General features: G+C 38.7%; 2 protein-coding genes across 2 annotated transcripts in view; both read left to right on the forward strand.

Moving 5' to 3' along the window:
• The first annotated feature begins 638 nt into the window (after positions 1-638).
• On the forward strand, positions 639-15,738 carry LOC310899138 (uncharacterized protein). Its single transcript, XM_083835190.1, has 4 exons — positions 639-747; positions 10,419-10,512; positions 13,955-14,059; positions 15,439-15,738. Exons 1-4 carry the CDS (start codon positions 684-686, stop codon positions 15,626-15,628), a joined length of 453 nt encoding a protein of 150 aa, XP_083691316.1. The 5' UTR covers positions 639-683; the 3' UTR covers positions 15,629-15,738.
• A 237-nt stretch (positions 15,739-15,975) lies between these two features.
• Positions 15,976-20,469, forward strand: part of ADGRA3 (adhesion G protein-coupled receptor A3) — a 54,179-nt gene continuing 49,685 nt past the window's right edge. The window contains exon 1 of the mRNA XM_083835169.1: positions 15,976-17,051. Coding sequence (XP_083691295.1) covers positions 16,120-17,051 — 932 coding nt within the window. The 5' untranslated portion in view covers positions 15,976-16,119. The remainder of the gene's footprint in view (positions 17,052-20,469) is intronic.

Genomic DNA, 20,469 nt, shown 5'->3' on the forward strand with positions numbered 1-20,469 from the left:
ACATCTAAAGTGCAGAAAGCAGAATCACTGTGGCTGCCAAATTCTCTTCCAAATATTGGTGACAAAAAATAAATCTCAGACAATGCCAATTATTACAAAAATGTGAAGGTTGATTACGTTTCGTACAAAAAGTCATATAAGCAAATGCTGTAGAATGCTGAGGCAGGGCTTGGGCACACAAAGGAATTATCGTAAACTAATGAGCTTCCAGGTGTCGGTCGAGCTTGGGTAACTAACAATATTCGCACTCTTAGCCTGAAGCAAATCTGAAGCAAAACAAGTTAGATTAATCTTCAGGGAGAGCACCCTCTGTTAGCAAGACCAGCCCCAAACAAGAGTCTCGTTTTCAATGAGGCACTACCTCATGAAGAACATCTACCTGATTCTCCCTTGTCCTGATCTGACAATAGGAATGATTTCAACTTTTAATTTGGGAATTTAATTTCCCTTAGACGTCAACAGAGAGATCCAAGACTCAGTTCTATCTTGCCTTTGCAGAGGAAGAGCCTATAAAACGAGGGCTGCTATAAAAGAGAGTCTTGGAAACAAATTCCACGTTGGTCTCACTAGGAAACTGAATTTATGTCTTTCTTGGCCAGTTAAGATGGGAGACAATCTAGCTGTTAGAAAATAAGGACCTGAGTTAAAGAAAATGGAGGGGGAGAGAATCTACTGTGGAAAGAATGCTGTTTAAAGAAAGGGTGAAAACTGAAAGATTAGCTTACTGTTACTCTAGTTTTATCTCTTGTAAGTACATTTTTTAATTCTTTAAATCAAAGTTCTTCTGCTTTATGTCTGCTGCTATTATTTCCCTGGAATTTCAAGTGCCTGTTTTGTTCAGCAAGTGGCTGTTAGAAATCTTGAGCTATTAAAAGATGGTGCCAATGTTAACTATTATATGAAGGATTAAATCTTAACTAAGTAGTATTAAAAAGTGACTGTATAAACCTTTAGGTTATTGGTACTTCCAAGATTTTTCAAAGAAAAGAAGACCAATATGAAGGATTAATAGTTAAGGTTATGCAAAATCCACTTAATCAGCATGGCTAATTTTAGCTTAAACTAAAGCTGCTGGCAACTCTATGCATTTTGCTTTGGGGCTTTACTTTTGAAGGGAGGGATGAATGCATTTTTGAGGTAAATCTATCTTAACTGAGAGTCTACCTAATACTGTTTAATTTCTGAAAAGGTGATTTTAATAGCATTTGCATGTAGGAAAGGAAGGAGGTCTTCAGCTGTATATCTGTAAGATCCTAAAATAAACATTATATTTTTCACATTTTTATAATATACTGTTTGATTGTAGAATAGGTAAGTTTTATAAACAACACAGTCATCAACATGGGCATCATTTATGAAGACAGAATTGTTCTTCTGATATTATATACCCTATTCAGAAAAGAGCCTAGGAAAATTGGAGCACACTCTGAAGATATGAATATAATAACTTGCCAGACTATCTGGGGTGCAAATACTGAGGATGAGTGTGTTTCACTGACAAATGCTACCTAAGCGAGGCAGATGATGTACAGAGTATCAGCTCAACCACTCCAAGCATTTTAAGCCAAAAATATAGACTTGCTAAGACTTACAGCTCTTTTATCCAGCTCCAGAATCACAAAGGATTATTCAATGTGAAGTAGTTATGATATGGTTATGCTCTTAGTCAAAATAACATGATATGAGCACTAAGTTTCCTGACCACTGAGAGTCAGACAAAATCTGGCTGCATCTCAGATTGGTAGGGTAAAATGTGGAGAAAGCAAGGAAATAGGTATTTGATGGGATTACAAAGGGCTTTTTCCTGTGGCAAAAGTGGGTAAGACTGGTGAAATAAGACTTGATTTACAATGAAGTTACTGCAATTGGAGCCCTGAGTGAAATCCAGCCGTGCTATTATTTATAGACCTAACGTAACTGTGTTGAAATGTATGTCTAGATCCTAGTGCACTAATACAGTATAATTTATTTTGAAGTCTTTTTAGGCACCTTCACTTTTTTTTTCTTCCTGTGTCATGAATAAATTAATTGTAATTCATAAAGCTTCACCTCCCTATGCCTGCTCTCATGCCCTGAGAAGGTCATCCCAACTTTCCATCTCTCTTAGGGTTTTCACTACTATTATTTTTTCACTGAAATCTGTTTATCAGCTAGGAGCATAAGGGGTGATATACTGGACTGGAATCAGTGCATCCACCGTTGTGTGTGTGTGGAAGTGCTTTAGAAGATACTTCAGATGAAGGACTGTGAACCCCCACTGAGCTAATGAACTTTCTCTCAGTCTAAACTAATGCTTGGAGAAGGCTTAGGCCCTGTGGACCAAAGCTGAAAATTGTATGTAATTAGGTCTCCTCACCCTGTGTAAAATTAGGTAAAGTCAATAACAGAACCAGAAGCCACTTCAAGGAAATGGGGAATCTCAACAGCAAGTCAGGAGTGATGCTCTTCCTTCTTGCAGTAAATCTAAGCTGTAATGAAGGTTATTTTTAACTCTGTCCGCTTACAGAGGTTAGAGTTTCAGCTAACTAGCTTAAGTGCTGTTAGTCGTGATACTGTACCAGCAATTGTGCTTAGCAATCTACTAAGGATTTGCATAAATGCTTAGATGGCAAGCCTGCACTGATCTTGGTGTTGGCCATTTAGCCATAGACATACAGCTATTCACAGCTCTGTTATGGGTTGCCTCTGCTATAGTTAGTATGTGCAAGAGCTAGTGTTCTGTTTTTTGGTTTGTTTTGAGTGCAGCATAGATGTTTTGAGAGTCTTGCATGTCTTGGATATATGTCCCACAAGAGGATCAAATCATGGCTGTTAGAAACATCTTCCAGATTGCAAATGGAAATTGGAATGACTATACTCAATGAAACAGATAATGTGTATTGTAGTATTTCCCTTGGCTAAATGTTCAGTATTACAATTCTGCCTGTTTAGAATCTTCCTGTTCCTGACACCTGCTCTTAGTCAGATATGGCCTTCGATTTTTGGTTTAGGCCATTGTGTAATGGATCACTGTGCAATACTCTTCACTGCACCTCAGAAGAAACTGTACCTCTTTGATGGAAAAAAATGTTGGTAGAGATTTGTGAGAGGTGTCTTTGAAAATAAATTATGCTGATAGCTCACTTAAGAATCTTCAGATTCTGGCCTTTCTGTTTCTCACTAAACTGGCACTTGGAGAATAGTAATTATGAGCAATGAGAATTTGAGCCTGAAATTTCTTACACTGCTGTAACTGAAACCTCTTCACCTCCAGCATACCACAAAACCCCTATCTACTTTTTTTTTTTTTTTTTTTTCTGGAAGCACTCAGAAAGAACATATCTATAACCATATTAATATTTGTCACCTTGTTTTCTTGTTTTACATTCTTACATATGATTAAGTGCCAAATGCATTTCTATGGGGTTAAAACAATTAAAACAATTTAAAGCTCTTGGAGAACTATTTATCTGTGTGTGTTTGTATATACATGGTTACACTACAACTTCTCATTTATAAAGGAAAAATGTACCCTTCTAAATCTTCTAGGAAACATTCCTTAAAACATATTTTGAGCTATAATCTCTGACCAGACCTCCCGAAGTAAGATGTTGTATGGTTCTTTTAAGTAAAAATATTGTTACTTATGAATAAATCTGTCTAGTTATGCTATAACAAATTATTTTAATTCTAGAATAGAAAGTCAAGTATTTAAATCCATTATAACTTATAAGGAAGAACAGTAAACTTAAGAGTACAGAGGTTTACACAATCTCTACCCTGTGTGAGCTGCTTCAAAACACCAGTGTGTAAAAGAAGATGGTAATTAGCTGGCATGTAAGAATGGGGACATCTGATTGAGTACACCCTTCCCAGGAACTTTTGTAAAAAGTGCCTGACACACTGCATCATCAGAAGGAAGTACTGGTGCATGTGGACTTCCTAAGTGGAAGAGTACTGAAATATCTTCGTAGCCTCTGACTTGGAATTTGAAGTCTTATAATGTCTACTGCCAGGAGAAACTAATTTAATAAATCTCATGTCTTCTATTTTGACACAGCAGCGGCATCTGTAGCCATAGGTGTCTCCAGTAATAACAATTGCACAGTCATTTGTATTTACTTTCTACTATACTCATTGAAAAAAAAAATTCCTCTCTGCAATCTCCCTTTGTTCTCAGCAAGTACTATTTTCCATCTAATTAATATACACAGGTATTTGTAGGTTATTAAGCTTTGTTTTTATTCTTTTCTATGAAATGAATATGCCTGTGAGTTATTGAGAAATTGAGTTATAAAGAGAAAAAAACTAAATCCATTCATTTTTATTATATGTTTTGGACTCTTAAATTTATCTTCAGGTAATATTGAAATTGTATTAGTATGCACATTGAGGTAGCATTCATCATGGAGGGGAACAGAGTTACCTTATTTTTTGCATCTTTACTTGCCATACTTTAACTGAAGAAACTTAATGAAATACTTCTCTATACCTTTAAATATAAGCATCCAATCTTGTAACCCCAATCTATTTAATGATATTTTATCCTTGCCCTTTTAAACATTAATTATTCAAGTCATGTGGTACTTTGCTGAAATTAGAAGGCACAGTGCTTGTGAGTGCAAAGCCGTTCCTGATGAAATCAGAAGTGATTTTGCATTTTTTTTCAACTTTAATGCTATGTGGACAATGTTAAGGGTGCAGAAGTGACTGTGACAGAAGTTTTACTGACTAGGATTTTATTTGTTGCCTATATCTTACTGGTTCTAATCAATATACATTAAAATAAGCACTACTGCAATCTGTATGGACAGACAAAATCAACTGTTAACACAATGGTATTTGCTTTTTCTCGTGTAAAACACTTTTTTATTGCATCTCCTTATTCTCCATGCTTTGGATTTCTTTCTTTTACACATGATGTCTCCTTTCAACACTATATTTCTACTCTAGTATCTAAAATACGTTTGTTATCTTCTCTTGTTAGATCTGATTAGTGCACACTGTTCAGGTTTGTGCTACCCTTCTTACTTGGGAAGATTGTTTCATAAGAATCTCGAAAACTAACCTGATAATCCTTGTTTAAGATTTCTAAAAAAAAAAAAAAAAAGAGGTTCCTTTCCCTTAAAAGCTATGAAAAATCTTGACAATGTTGATGAAGCTGATGTACTTGCTACAATTGCTGTCTATAAAGCTTACAAAGAATTCTCAGATATCTTGGGCTCTCGCATCTCTGGCAAATATTGTCTCCAGTCACATCTCAGTGATCAGCTTTTGGGACAAGAACAAGATTTTGTTTTATTTTCCAAAATATTCTCTTACGTGTCAAAATGCGTAGGTGGCTAACTACCAACAGTGTGCCTATTTGCTGTGGTAAAACAAATGAATAAACATAAGATTCTTTATTATGTTTCATAAAGAAAACAGAGCAAAAGTTCTCAGAGACTTGATGCTACTAGACATTTTTCTCAGTCACAACAACAGGGCATAAACATTTCATGAATCATGCAATTTTTAGATGGACAGAAATATCAGTCAACAGAAGCAACGTCAATAAATAAATTTGAGATAATCCTGCAGTAATCAAAGCTCTATTTAGATATGCTCTGGAGTATTTAATATGTCTAAATAAAGAAACTCAGCTGTGTAGCAGAAAAACGATGCTGATGTAAGGTATTTGGTGCTGGCATGGAACCAAAATGGATGACATTTCTGCTGTTCTGCTCAGTTTCTTTATTTAGGTGTTTCTTACGCTAGATGCTGCTTTATGATAGTTTTCTTTTTTTTTTTTTTTTTAAAAAAAAAGGCAAGCAAAACACCCTTCAGGTCTAAATTGATCTATGTGGGATGTCTGATCATCTAAAATGTTTTTGATCTCTTCCTGGCTACCAGCTCAACTGTTCATTAAGATTCTCAGTGTTTGATTTATTTACCTGTGTAGTCAATTTATGGTGGTTTCACCTAATCCAACTTGATTTGGCTTCTTTCTAAGAATGCAATGAGCAACCATTATCAGTGTCTTACTAATATTAAGAAGTTCTGTGTCTACCACTTTTCCTTTATGCATTCGTTATTCTATTAAAAAAACCAATTAGTTTGTTTTCACTTGATTTGTGCTTTTTACAAATGTGTTACCAATTTATCACTGTATTTTCTTCAAGCTGTTTACATACTGATTGCTCTTGCTTTGCTAATCGTTTTAGTTATTTGTCAGGTATTGAAGTTAAATTTAGTGGCCTATAATTCTTCATCTTTCCTTATCCCTCACTTATTCTTTTCTTTAAAATTTTAATATAAATTTAACCCCAATCCTCCTTGGTCTCCAGAGGCAAAGAAGTAAGTGGAGACAGATTTTTAATTAAACAGTAAACACTAAGTAAGACTTGACTAATAAAACCTACTTTGAGCAATAAATGACTTCAGTGGGCAAAGGAGAAAGTTGTACGCAAACTGGATGAGAGGAATGGATTCTGTCTTTGGCCTACAAGACCATACCCTCTCTTGTTGCCCATACTTCTTGTTTTCCGTAAGTGTGCATATCTGCAGCAAGGTAAAACGTTGGCGCTGCTGTTTGCGTATTATTTTTGGATCATGAATCAACAAATTACAGATCGTTGCTCTAGCCAAGCTAGAGCTAGGGCTACAACATCAGTGTTACAGCACTACAGGAAGAAATAGCATGACAAGAGCCAGAAATGATGTAATGTTTGGCTTTATATGAGAAAGAAAAATTAAGTCCTATCAAGACAAAGAAAATAGGTACTGTTTGAAAAGGGCAAAGTAATATAAAATATCTGGTTCTTAAGTAGCTGAGGACTGATTCACAAAGACATTTATTACTTAAATCTCATCAGCTCTCTGGATGTTGGCCTTAAACTCAATGTTCAGCTGCAAACAGCTAAACATTTTAAAGGACAGTAAATCTGTCTATTATTCTTTTAGCTAACACAATTTAACTCTCTTTAAACACTCCCTGTTTCCAAAGACTGGACAAGATTATGAGGCCTGTGCTCTTTCAAGGCAGTTACTGTCATCAGCTCCCTCAATATTCAGCTTTCAAGGAAAAGAGCTCACAGGATAATCACGACATGAGAGGGAACTATGGAAGAGCCCTTACCAATGCTATTTTATTCCTGCAGCAAATATTGAGATATATTAAGTTTCTATCAGATTTGAAGCTAGCCAGCAACAAGTAGTTGACACATTTGACATGCAGTGTGTGCAAAAACTACAACACAGCATTGCAAACTTATGGGAGCACAGCCTGGCTGCAAGATGATGCAAAATAGGAACTAATGGACAAATGTAGCAGGTCTGCATAGGAAAGGAGAAAATACAGTTCAAAACTACATACTTCATATTTGGAAGTCTTGTAAAAATAACACACTTGGTTTTGAGTCATCACTGTGACCATGAAGAATGTCGTACATCTATGAAGGATTCATTTTTTTTGCAGTGCTCAATTAACCTGTAGCTGAGACTCCAAGGAGAGTCTGCTAAGCATAGCTCTTACTCAGAGATGTTCGCTTTAATATGTCTTGTAAAGCTGAGTGAATTCCAGGGAGCAGAATTGGTAGTACTGTTGTGACAATATTCAGAGCATAATGACTTGTATGAATTTTTAATCTGGAAAAGTATAGCAAAAGTCAACACAGGATTTAATTGTTCAACAGAGAATAATTATAAATTAACATCTGCCATTTTTTTAAGTACACCTCTTAAATGTATTTGAGCTTGTTCTTTCTTGACACAAAGTTTGAACAATTCAGGTAACTTCACAGATGTAATTTCTCTCAGTGCCATTACACCATACCAAACAGCATTCTGGTTTAAAAGAAATCAATGCTATACGTTTACATTAAGATACATGTTATCTGGGTTAAGTGTTCAGTAATTAATACACCTAATGTTTCCTTACACTGAGATGTTTCTCATGTGTCTCATTACAGATTTAGTTCTGGTACTATGAAAAATTTTAATTTTCAATCTGGAAAAAGTAATGATGCATGATAATGATGGATAATATATACAGGTTAATAATACAGATTCTTTAGGATTGTAGCACATCAACTTGCAAGGAACCTAGATCAGGTTGTTTGGGACCTTATCTCGTTCTTTACAAATTCTTATCCAACACAGGAGCTGGTTCTGCTTAGAGCTGGAGTTCAACCAAATGACCTAAAGAGGTCCTTTCCAACCTAAACTACACCATGATTGTAACCTGAAAATTGCAGATTTCAAGTGGGAACTGTATTGGGAGGAAGAGCTGGAGTGCTGTTCTGTTTTACTTGTGGTTTGCCTGTTAGATGTTGTTATAGCACCAATGCAACAGAACTCTCAGACATCAGAAGTTTTATTCAGAAATAACGAGTCTTTCATGCAAAAATAACATGCACTATGGGAAGCAGCCTGCTGTGCTCTTTCTATTTAAAAATTTACGTGCATCTTCATATTGCCACATACACAGATATATACAGGTATTCTACCTAGACAGGACAAAGAACTCAAAGTAGATCTACAAAACCAAACACTGCTCAGTGGGCTCCTGAACACTGATTCTCAAAGGACAATGGCAGGAAAACAAAACACAGACAGTGGAAATATAGAAGGAATTATGAGTGTGAACAAAGAAGTCATATGGCCTTGATGAGACTAGTATTGGAATATTGTATGTAATTTTGGTGATTGTGGTTTTTTTTAAGATATGTTGAGAAACTGTAGAGACTGAAGAAATGATTCACAAAAGGGCTGGCAAGCCTTCTGTATGACAGAGACTGGCTTTAAAAAGACTGAGAGGTGATATAATCAGGATATATGGATAAAATAATGAGAATTAGATACAGGGTGCTGAAAAATGCCTTTATAGTTATACAATATTCTAAAAATATAAACATGAAGGCAGAAAAGTTCAAACTGGTATGTTTACTATAAAACTGAAGGTAAACAGTCATTGGGAATGCATTCTGAAGAGAAGCAATGGCTTGTCTAGCTCTGGATGTTCTCAGAAATATTTTGCTAGAGAGCTTGAATTGGATATAACTTACTGAGGTCAATACAGGCTTTTGATGTTTTTTTGTAGTATATGTTAGGCGGCATGACTCAACAGTTTTTTCTGGCATTAGTTTCAGTGAATCTTGTCCCTTTCTCCAATTACACAACTTGGTTCACAGATCAAAACACTCTGATGCCAGTTATTGCTCATTGCTATGCAGTCTTTATCAAAAAATAAAAAATCTAAAGTCTAAATCTAGCATTATGCTAGCTTCTCACATTTGTTATTCAGAAGACTGCAAGGGATACAGTTACTATTAAATCAATTCTGTGGTGATCCTGATTCATTTAGAGAAGAAATGTATTCTGTAAATTTTCAGTCTTACATCTCATCCTGAGAGATGGCCATTTTGTAAACTCACAATGTGCAAATCCCACAGCCGAATTTTTATTCAATGATTTTAATGAACTGCTGAATGTCAGTTCTTGCAGTCAAAAGAGTTTACCTTTCCTAAACAAATATGTGATATTTTATTATCTTCAGGTAATGCTAATGACACTGGAAGGAAATGGGAGAGAATCTTTAATATTGCTATTAGCAGAGAAGCTTGGCAGAACGTGATTCACAGATATGCAGAGCACCTAGTAACTATATTCTAAATGAAACAAATTTACTCAGTCTTTAAGACTAATTTTAATGAAAAAATATGAAACAAAGATCAGATCTGCTGGGAAAATAGGTAACCTTTTAAATTAATGTTCCCTGAGCCACAATTAATTTAGATTTAATAGGACAGTTAATGTATGTTATTTGAATACTGATTATTAAACATTCACAAAGTATTAAAAGTTATGTAATAGATTCATAACTGTGAAATTGATATGGACCTATTGCATAGCCATAATACTCTGCAAATATGTTTGAGTATGTAGTTGCTATTTATTTAATATATATTAACTGTTTTATGAAGTCTAAATTAAATACTTAAATCTCAATTGAAAATGTTTCTGTGAAATACAAAACAGAACATGGGATATATTTAATGTGCTGTGTTTATCTAGATAAAATCCCGTTGCTTCAAAAACAACAAAAAAGTGAATAGTCTGTGCGGCCTGCTTGAGTAAAGGTTTTCAATGGATAGTTTCACTTGAAATGCCTATGGAAGTGAGTGGATGTCAGGATGATGAAGTATCCAAAATGCAGGATCCAGAAATTTTGCTGATGTTGACATGAAAATCCTTTGTTTTCCCAATCTCCTTCCTCCTCGAGAAGCAAACCTATAATGATGTATTAATTGCTGCTTATTATGCTTCCTATTGCTTCATTTTTTATGGATTGTGGTTGCTTAACAGAAGTAAAAGTAATCCTATGGATAAAATGTATTGGGATAAAAGATCACTGCAAGTCTTACTGCAGATTTTTTTGGATGTTTTTATTGTAATTGAAGGTGGCACAAAGATCACTTCTCTAATGACAAGAGCGCTAGCTCTGCAACCAGACGAGCATGCTATACCTACTGCTGTGGCTCCACCTGCTGAAAGGTATGGGTTTGAGTTCAGAAGGAGTACCATGGTAAAACACATTGCTTCTCCTATCCACTTACTGTTTTTTAGCATCTCTGCATGGTACTGTGTCTACTTAGCATATAGGGTGTAGATGTATCTTGGTTACTTGACAACAAGAAGAACACAGCCTCTGTCTCAAAGGCAACTTGTACCTCTTGCCTCCAACAGGCTGTAACTCCTGCTCCATCAGCTGGATCTGGATGTAGGTACACCTCCGAGCCCCGATGTGTGGCTGGGCTGGCACAGTCCTGTAGGACATTGTCTGAGCTACAGTCCCATGTCAGTATGGTACTCTGAAATCACTTGCCTCTGGCCAGCGTAGCCTTTTTATTTCAACTACCATATTAGCCTTTCTCATTATTTTTTTCTTCAGAGTTTTCTGCCTCAATTTGAGGCACTTTGCAGGGGAAGAAAAAGAGAATCTCTTGCTTCAGGCACCATTACACAGCCAATAAAGTTGAGACTTTTCTAGAGTTAATGTTCTGTAAAATCTAAGGTGATAAGATTTGGGAACGCAGGAAATTCTTCAAAGTATTCATGTTAAGGAAGTTTAACTTCTGAACCATTTGAATGCTTAAGCATCAGACAGCTTTTCTTTCATATGCATTGTTCACACAACAGTGCAAATCCCCATCTATCTGGCTAGACATAATCACTACCATCTTGGAATACCATTTCCTTCTTTTCAGCCATAAGCACTGATGTGTTAGTAACGAAGTAGTTCAGCTTGTATTTTCCCTGCTAATTCTACTCCCTTCCCTAAATCTGTGTCTTTGGATCCTACTTTCATTATAACATCTTTTAGAGTATTTAATGACATATGACAAGGAATAGAAGGAAAACTACTTTATTTCCATTTTTATTAGTAGCTTATTGCTTGGAAGTCTATTAATGCTGAGTAATGTGCCTAACAGATGCCAATCTTTTCAGAAGGGGTTAAAGTGACAGTTACACATTTTAGCAACATTTTCAATGCAAGGTCTTACAAGAACTGCATTTACTTCTTCCTCGCACATGCAGATATATATTTCTATAACTTTTTTTATTTTTATTTTATTGAAAATTCACATTGGATATATAAAAAGCCAAGAGGTTTCAAAGTCACATGAAACATTTATTTGGAGGCCAAATACTAAAAAAGTGGTAATTGGATAGCATGTCAGAAAGAAACCTGGCACGATATATTTTACACATTTCTTTGCAGTGTACATTGCTTTCAAAAATTTAGCAATGAGACTGTATTTCATAGTCAGTCTTCCACCTACAATTATAGACAGCAGAGGAGGAATGAGATCCCTGCATGAGTCTGCTGAATCCACATGGTACTTTTTTTTCCCTTTGCTCAAGGCAAAGAAAAATCAAGCATGAAAATCTTCAGGGCCGACTGTTCTTTCTGCAGAAGTGCATCTGGTGATATTTCAGGTTTTAACATACAAAATATCACTGTCTAATTCTGGCTTAATTTGGGATTTACTGAAAACCAAAACCAGAGACTTCTAAATAAACAACTTAGAGAGCAGTCTTCTTTTAAGCATTTCCAAAAAGTTTTCCATAAGAAGTTCACAAACTAAGCCAACTAATGTTTGGGGGTCTGCCAAAGCATTCTTGAAATACTCACGTCTACTTAAAGGAACAACCAGGTAAAGGGAAGTAGTGTTTCTCCTCAGTTTTCCCAACTGAGTCTAAAAACTATAATTTCACCCAGTTATATATACTACTGACACTGAAGATCCTGACCCTCGAACACAGCAGTACCCAAGTTTGTTGTGTCCAACATGACGAACGTCAGCTACGCATCTGGGAACGCCTGTGTTTGTCACAAGCCAACAGCAGAGCTCGGACAAAGTAAGTGAACTGACAGAGGCAGAGATGTAATACTACAACCTACAGTTGCGCAAGATGTACTTGTATAAAGGTGACTCTGTGCCTGCTTGGATTTAGTGGTTAATAGCAAGCCAGTGTGTGTGCCAGCAGTTATCATCACCTCTGTCTACTTGGAATAGCAAATAACCACAGTATTGCAGACATAGCTAAGAGCAACCAAATGCTTCCTCTTCCTTGGTGATTGCTGTAGCAAACAAAACATATGTCCCAATCCATTAAGGAAAGAGATGAAATGTGGTAGGTAGAACACTCCATGGCAGTGAGAAGTAGGGGCAGCATGATGGTCCATTGTGAGGAAAATTAGGGAACAATCATTTTGATGAAGGTGATGATAGCTCAAGAAAAATGTGCAGGGATGTGAAATCTGAACTGATAAAAGCAATGGACAGGAGTAAGCAAAGTAAAGAATCAGAATGAAAGACAGACAAAAAATCACTTAAGAGCTCCTATTTATCTCTCTACCCTAAGGACACATGAAGGATTTGAAGTGCTGCCAAAACTATCTTTGTTTACACATAAATGCTGATAAGAATTTCCTTCACCCTCCCCTACTTCCCACCCCCTCTTCCTAATTTCTTGGGTACAAAAATTTTGTAATTAGTAAACTAGAATGAACAGAGAAAAAATTAATTTTCAAAACTGAATGTGTTAGTGGTAGATTTTATGAAGGGACGGAAAACAGCGAAAAAAGGACAAAGCATACTTGTTTGCAATCTGGAAGCAAAACACATTTTAAAAAGTTCAAGTTTCACCTCAAGTAAAGCATTACCAACACCACCAAGATTACCAACACTGACAGAGGATTGCAGGATTGAGGGAAAGAAAGGTTAGGGTTTTTTTGTTTGTTTGTTTAATTCATTGTTTAAGAAAAAGAAGCATAGATTGCAGAAAGAGAGAATATTTTTGAGTAGTTGATACTCCTACTATGTCCTGTAAATTTTGGGTACAGTTTTTCATCTTTTTTGCAGCCATATCACCTGCTATAAGATATTGCCTCCCCCTACAAATCTTGTCTTTCTTTAAGTTATATATTCTGGTTTACTTTACTGCTAAGACAGGAGATTGTGCTCCCTTTGCTAGTGTTCTTGCCTTGTTCCGACACTGGTAATCTTTTAGTCCTTCCCTGAGCTGATTCAACTCCATAACCTGTCAGAAAACAGAAAACAAAGGAGAAAGGAAAAAAAAGAGGGTAGGTTAATTGTTGAGTTGAATGGGTTTATTGTACAATCAGATTACTACCACAGGTAGACCAAGAGACAGGGTATATAACCTAAAAGGTAAAAGGGTTGTGGGAAATCTAGGAGGAACAGGACTTTCTGGTTTTTGAAGCAGCTGCAGAACATAATTTCATCCTTATATCCTTAGACCACCACAACTACAATACAGGTAGTGATCTAATGAATGTGGAAAAAAAAATTACATTTCAAAAGAGAAAAAAAAGTTGAAATATGTTAAGTGATTCCTGTGAGACATGTTTTGGATGAAAAGCTTTTCTGAGTCAATGTAAAAAAATACTTTTTCAAATCTTTGGCAGAAAATGGAAGTTGCAGTATTTGCACAATGGAGAAAAGATGAGGGTGAAAGCACAAGCCTTCAAGAACAGCCTTTTGCTTAAAGCTTTCAAGCCTTTTGAAAACAGGTGAGGAACAATATGCTTTGGAATTAGATTCACTGCAGAAGCAGAGTAACTAAGAGAAGACAACAAAATAAAATTCAACAAATCACTTCGAGGTTTCAATAGTACCAGTTTAAACAAAGGCATCACTTAAAATGGTAGGAGATTTGCAGCTGGGAAACATAGTTAGAGACCTTAGCAGGGGTGAGCTCAGAGAAGTGGTGAGAACAGAGCAGATTGTTGAGAAACACCAAGGTCAAGAAACAAGTGAATCTATAAAATAAAAGCAATGAAAGTGGACAGGACATTAATATGAAAAATAGTGGTGAGAATTTGTCTCTTCAGGATTATGGGAAAATCAAGAGTTAAAATGGTCTACGACTGCAGTCACCAGAAGAAATAGTTCCTCGTCACCACTTCTGTCATCACCTTTACGTTATGAGACAATGTAGATCACCTCCCTGATGCAACTGCAAACTAATGTGGTCTAAACAATGAATTACCACAAATGCAAGGCAAGGGAGAAGAACAAATAGCTGCAGAAAAAAATGGGAATGTTCTCTTCAGTAGCACTGAAGTGCAATCTTGATTAGCAACGCTGAAACTGAGGTGATGCTAAGCCAAAACTCTGGTGGTGCTGATGGTTTGAAGTGACATACTCTGCCAGAAGCAGCAGCTCCACGTCTCCATGTTGACCTTCACATGTTGTGCTTCAGCCAGCACTTACCTTTATGTAGCTGTGCAGTGAACCATACCGTAGAACTGACATAGGTAAAGGCAGAAGAAAGTAGAAAACGTGAAGAGCTGCTTAACTCCAGACTAATTCTGAGTAGAAAAGTTATCTTGGGCCATGTTTTGATAGAGTAAATCCAGATATAAAGCTCCTGATAGCAGGTCAAAAATAATGGGGCTCCATGATGCAAAGCACTGATCCAACAGAAATTCACTTTCCAGTTTGAATTTGTTTAAAACAAAGCCTCAAACTGAAGAATTGACTTTATACTGCTGAGCTATATGCTGATCAGATATATATTTTCTTATGGTTGCCACAATAGCATCATAAGAGCACAGACATTGTCATTTTGTATTTCATGTCCTGACCTAATTTGGTTCAAGTATAATTGTGACTTCGCATCTCATCCAGATCAGGCTGGTCCTGCTGAGTGACTCAGTGACTAATATTAAAGTTCAAGGAACTATGGTCTCTTTGTACTCTGGTCAACAATTTCATTAAGTGAGACAGGCTCCATTTTGATTTGTAAGAGGCCATAAAACAGAGAGAGAGCATGGTGGTAGGTAAAGAGTATCCACAACACGCCCAAGTAATTTTGATGCTGTTACTGAAACCTTGTTCCACCTGCCACAATCCACAACTCCAGTTGTCCGCCTTTATCTTTTATTAGGTTGCATCTAAAACTGGGCTGCAACCTGAGGTGTTCCAGATCATTTCAAGGAAACGGTATGCTAAAGATTTTCTTATCCTCATTGTGGCAGCTGTCAGTGCCAATACCTAGCATTGCATTTCTCTGTAACAATGGGTATTTTGAAGGGTGTTACTTGCCAGCACTCTTCTGCAACGATGTGGCTTTGTGAGTTCTTAGTTAGGGACCAACAACTTCCCATTGGTTCTGGAAAGTTTTCCTTAAACTTTTAAAGTAGGTGCTGCCAGTTCTTGTAATTCGGTTGCAAGTTAGATGACAGTTCTTTTATTAATCTCACACATACTGGAGGCAAAGAACGCACTGAGAACTTCTACTGTCATTGGCACAAAGGCATTTGGGCCTGGCCAGCCTGGCTGCTTAGAAAAGTGCAAAAATGACCCGACAACACCCAGAAAAGCAGTCTCGAGAGTATAATGAAAAGACTCATTGTAGATATGGTGTTTCTGTTTGTTTAACCTGTGAGATTGATGATATTGAAATGACTTTTTCCATCTTTTGGCTCCTTGGCTGTGAAGTGGGAGTAACAGTTGCTTGTTTTTACCGGGATGACCTGCGGAGGACAGATGAATTAAGAGGGCAAGACATCATGACAACAAAGGCCATTTAGCACCCAGGCACAGGATAACCCGTTTTCCATGAGGCATGAGTGGAAACAGCCCCTTGTGGACAACCGAGGATCCAGAGCAGGGGACGAGAGATGAGGCACACGTGCATAGCAACGAGGGGAACGGCGCCCACAAAGCACCACCATCCCCCACAGCGCTGGGAAGGGGGCACTCCCCCAGACAGGGCGCTCGCAGGAGGAAGGCACCGACGGCAGGCAGTGCCCCACAGCGGCAGAAGGGCGGCCGGGGGTTCCCCCGAGGAGGCGCTCACACGCCGGGGAGGCACCACGGCTCTCCCGGGGGCAGCAGCACCTCCCCACCCCGTCCCCTCAGCCGGCGAGGCGCAGGCGCGCTGGAGGCCGCCCAGGCGGCGGCGCTTGCGCGGTCAGGCCGAGGCCCGGCGGGGGGCGCCGGCCGCGGGGTTCCGACACCGGCGGAAGGCGGCGCTGCTGCCGCTGCCGCCGCTCGGAGCCCGCCCGGCCCCGACACAAAGGCGAGGGCGGATGCGGCAGCGGTGGCGGCTCCTGCCCGCCCGCAGCCCCCTCCCGACGCCCCATGGCGGCAGCGCCCCCAGGGAGCTAGGCCACGGCGAGCCGCGGCGCCCAGCTCGCTGCTCTCCCCCCGGGGCTCCTGCGGGAGGAGCGGGGCCCTGAGCGCCCCGCGCGGCCCCGCCATGCTGCCCCCGGGCCGCCGCGCACCCTGCCGCCCGCCTCGGCCCCACCGCCGCCGCCGGCCGGCCCGGCTGCTGGCCGCGCTGCTGCTGCTGCTGCTGCTCCCGGCGGTGCTGGGGGGCGGCGGTGGTGGCGCCGCGCTGCCCCCGGGCTGTAAGTACGACGGGCGCCCCAAGAGCGCCGGGAAGGCGGCCGTGGCGGCGGGCGGCGGCCCCGTGGAGATGAAGGTGGTGTGCAGCAACCTGCAGCTCGCCCGGGTGCTGCCTCCCGAGGCGCTGCCCAACCGCACGGTCACGCTGTGAGTACGGGCGGTGGGGGGGGGGGACCGATGTGGGGGGGGGAAGGGTCCGTGCTGGGGCTGCCTGGGAACTCCGGCGTCGTTTTATCCCGCGAAGAGTCGCCTTTAAACTTCTAAAGAGCTCAGTGGTGTATTTCTTTCTTAATTTTGAACTTTCTCTCAGGGGAAAGCCAGCCTCGGAGTACCGTGGTTGTGTCCACCGAGCGTGAGTAGGGAGCGTGAGCCGCGCGGTGCGTGGCAGGCAGGGAGCTTGGCGGTAACAAATACTGTCACACAGCCAAATGGACTTAGTTTGTTTCTTAGGAAAACGTCAATTTACTTTCAGGTAACAGTAGGCGTGTTGTTTTTACCTGGACTTAATCCTGGCTCGTCCGTTTGAATAACAAGTTCAAACTGGGTGTGCAGCTTACTCCAGAGTAAGAAGTGTATTGCTGCTCATCTAAAGAGCATGCACATGTAAACGAAGGATATGCAAGTTGTTTTTTTCTTCTCCTTGAGACGTTCACCAGGCTCTATAGCAAAGAAGATATGCAGCAACACTGAACCTCATCAGTGGATGGCCCAAAAAGTGCAACCTGTGTTCATTTTTTTAAGGAGCCTCTGCAATTATGGGAAGGTTCAAGTGCAACAAAGTAGCACGCAAGGAAGTTTATGAAAAGAAACTCTATTATGAGGTCTAGCATAAGATACCTATTTGTTTGACAGGAAATCACAGGTTTGAAAGATCTAGAAATAATTGGAGTTTAATATGCTTATGTTATGAGAACAACAGTTTGACTTGTCTTTGTGAACTTCGGCAGCGCTAAACACGAAGGAAGGGCTTCTTTGGGAAGTTACGGTGAGATGTATATGCCAGTCCCGTGGATGTGGACCTATGAGAAAGGGGAAGAACAAAAAAGGGAGATGATCAAGGCCAAAGTAGTTATGCTCAGCTTGTCAGTATGTAAGGGCTCAGAGAATATTTCTAAATGACCTGTTAGAAGCGACCAGAAATATTGATGTGTGAAGTTTCTGAAGTCGACAAGAAAGCAAAAGGTGAAAGGTGACAGCTGTTTGATCAACAAATTCATTTTAGTCTTTTTTAGCTGTAAGAGATTTGCAGCTGATTAGCTGTTAAGCATATAGCATTCACAAAAAAAAAGATAAAAGTATTTCTTAGTCTGGGTGATATGCAGAAGTTGGCAGTGTGGATCTTTTGGTTCAAAAAAGTTTGGAATCACAGCTGTGATTGCTGTGAAAGACAAGCAGATATCAAATACAGCAGCCTTGCTGTGAATGGACCTTTGTTCATAATTGTAGTCACAGAAGAATTTGGAAGAATGGTTCATCTTTCATCTTGATTCTTCATACTCCTTCATTATCTAGAGTGTATCTAGAGCATATCTACATACAGTAATTAGTTGCTTTCACTTTTAACTGGCCTTTGAAGATTATGATAACTTCTGAAACATTTTTTCACTTAAATACTCTTAAACTTTTAATAGACTTAGCAAGAACATGTTTTTCCATTGTTTACTCTAGTAAGTATCATAACTATGTTGATACAATCAATGTGAACACATACTTTGAAGTTTTACTTAAATATAAGGCAAAGATTATTAAACCAATACTCTTTTCTAAGAGACCGGACACAGTAAGTGTTGTGGTTTGGGATCTTTCAAGTTTGTTCACTTCTGAGGCGTGACTTTCCATATCATTTTTCCTGAATCAGTGTTAACCTGGTTAGAAGATTCTGGTGATTTGTGAAGTGGGTTGCCATGTGCCATTATGTGCCATTTCAATACCATGTTGATTAGTGATGGCTGGGTTAATTGTTACCTAATTGTCTGCCAAAATTTCTTGCCTTTTTTTTTTTTTTCCCTCCAAGCTGATACTTAGAACTGCAATACTTGGTGGGAAGGGTTGTCTGATTAGAGTCAAACTGCCCTAAGTTATCTTAAATCTTGATTCTTGTGGGAACCTTCTATTAAGATAAATACTAGTTCTGTTATAGCTTTTTGGATTAGTGGATTGCTGTAGAGATAAGTAGCTGAAAATAGGTTACTGTTGTGTAGATCAGCTGCGTTTTAATTCAGTTAATTTTCTTTTATGTTGACTCTTAATTTGCAGAAAGCAATCATATATAAAGACTTTTATAAAGTTTTATAATTTATTACACTTCTGTGAGTGAGCTAGAAGGGGCTCAAATTTAGTGATTATATTCTTCTTGGAGATCCCGCTTCCATCTTCATCACCGGTCAAACCCTTAGACATTCAGTGGGTGAGATGCTGTGCATTTAGCATGCATATTTCAGTATTTTTCCTCTAATTAAACATTTATGAGGATAAAACTCACTAAAAAGTAAGGAAGGAAGAAAAATAGTGGAAATAAGGATAAATGAGTAGCATCATAGGATGTTGGCCAGGCTTTTGTAGGTGGCAGTTAACACTGGTATTGGTAAGTTTGGCAAGGTCACTTAAATTATGAAGTGCTTGGCATTTGTTTGCCACAAAAGCTTTCATTGCTTGTAATTTAGGTCTGTACTAGTTATGGTTGGTTAGAATATTTAGTTACAATTCAGGAAGAAATATCCTAACTTGATTTCAATTAATAAAGGACAAAGTAAATTTGCTTTATGGTTGAAGAAGGAAAGCAACTGCTGAAGGAAGAACATTAAAGTATGGAGAGGTGTGTACAGGAGAATAAGTAGTGTTTAGGATTTAAAACTGTACTGTAAACTGAGATTCGTTTAGAATCTAATTAGAATTAGCTAGTGCTTTACAAAGCAGTAACTCAAATTCACTATGGAATTTGACCTCTAGTTATGGTTATAGTTAGTCCCTAAGGAAGGGACTGACTATTTTGTAGCCTTATATAATAAAAATGATTGGGATGCAAATGAAGGGTGGTGTACCTACAGTAACATCCAGAGATGGCTTTGACCTTTGTAGTTTAACCGGCCAGATGAGATGCTTTTGGTGTGAAGATAATATAACTGGGTGAATGTAGCTATGTGCTTTTGTCTACTGTGTTTCACTAGATACTGAAGTCAGTGCCATGATTCACATTTAAGTAAGGAGCACGCTATATTCACGTATACTCATGAGATAAGATAACTATTGCTGTTCTTTCTTTGATGCAAGCTCAAATGATGATCTCATAGCTTGTTCTGTGAAAGGGAACGTGTAATCCCACTGAAGACAAGCCAATGAAGTCATAATCCTTGTTGAGAATTTTGGTTACTGGTTACATATAGGTTATGCTATAGGAATCTAAATAAACAGAGGAAAAGCATGTATGTTCAGTAAAGAACTGTTACTGAAATAGGAGCCTTACTGGTCTGCAACTTTGCTTACCCACCTACTCTGATAGGAACGTGAGTATCAGTGTTGGCACTTACAAGCATTAGGGTTTACAAGCCAGAACATTAGTCTGGAT

The sequence above is a fragment of the Anser anser genome, assembly GCF_964211835.1.
Source record: "Anser anser genome assembly, chromosome: 4".
NCBI lineage: Eukaryota > Metazoa > Chordata > Aves > Anseriformes > Anatidae > Anser > Anser anser.

Excerpts from the sequence above, each read along its gene's own strand:
- LOC310899138 (XM_083835190.1), top strand. The coding sequence starts at position 684 with ATGCTGTTTAAAGAAAGGGTGAAAACTGAAAGATTAGCTTACTGTTAC. Across the intron at positions 748-10,418 it reads TTACTCTAGTTTTATCTCTT|GTGGCACAAAGATCACTTCT; the intron begins GTAAGTACATTT and ends TTGTAATTGAAG. Across the intron at positions 14,060-15,438 it reads TTCAAGCCTTTTGAAAACAG|GTTGCATCTAAAACTGGGCT; the intron begins GTGAGGAACAAT and ends ATCTTTTATTAG.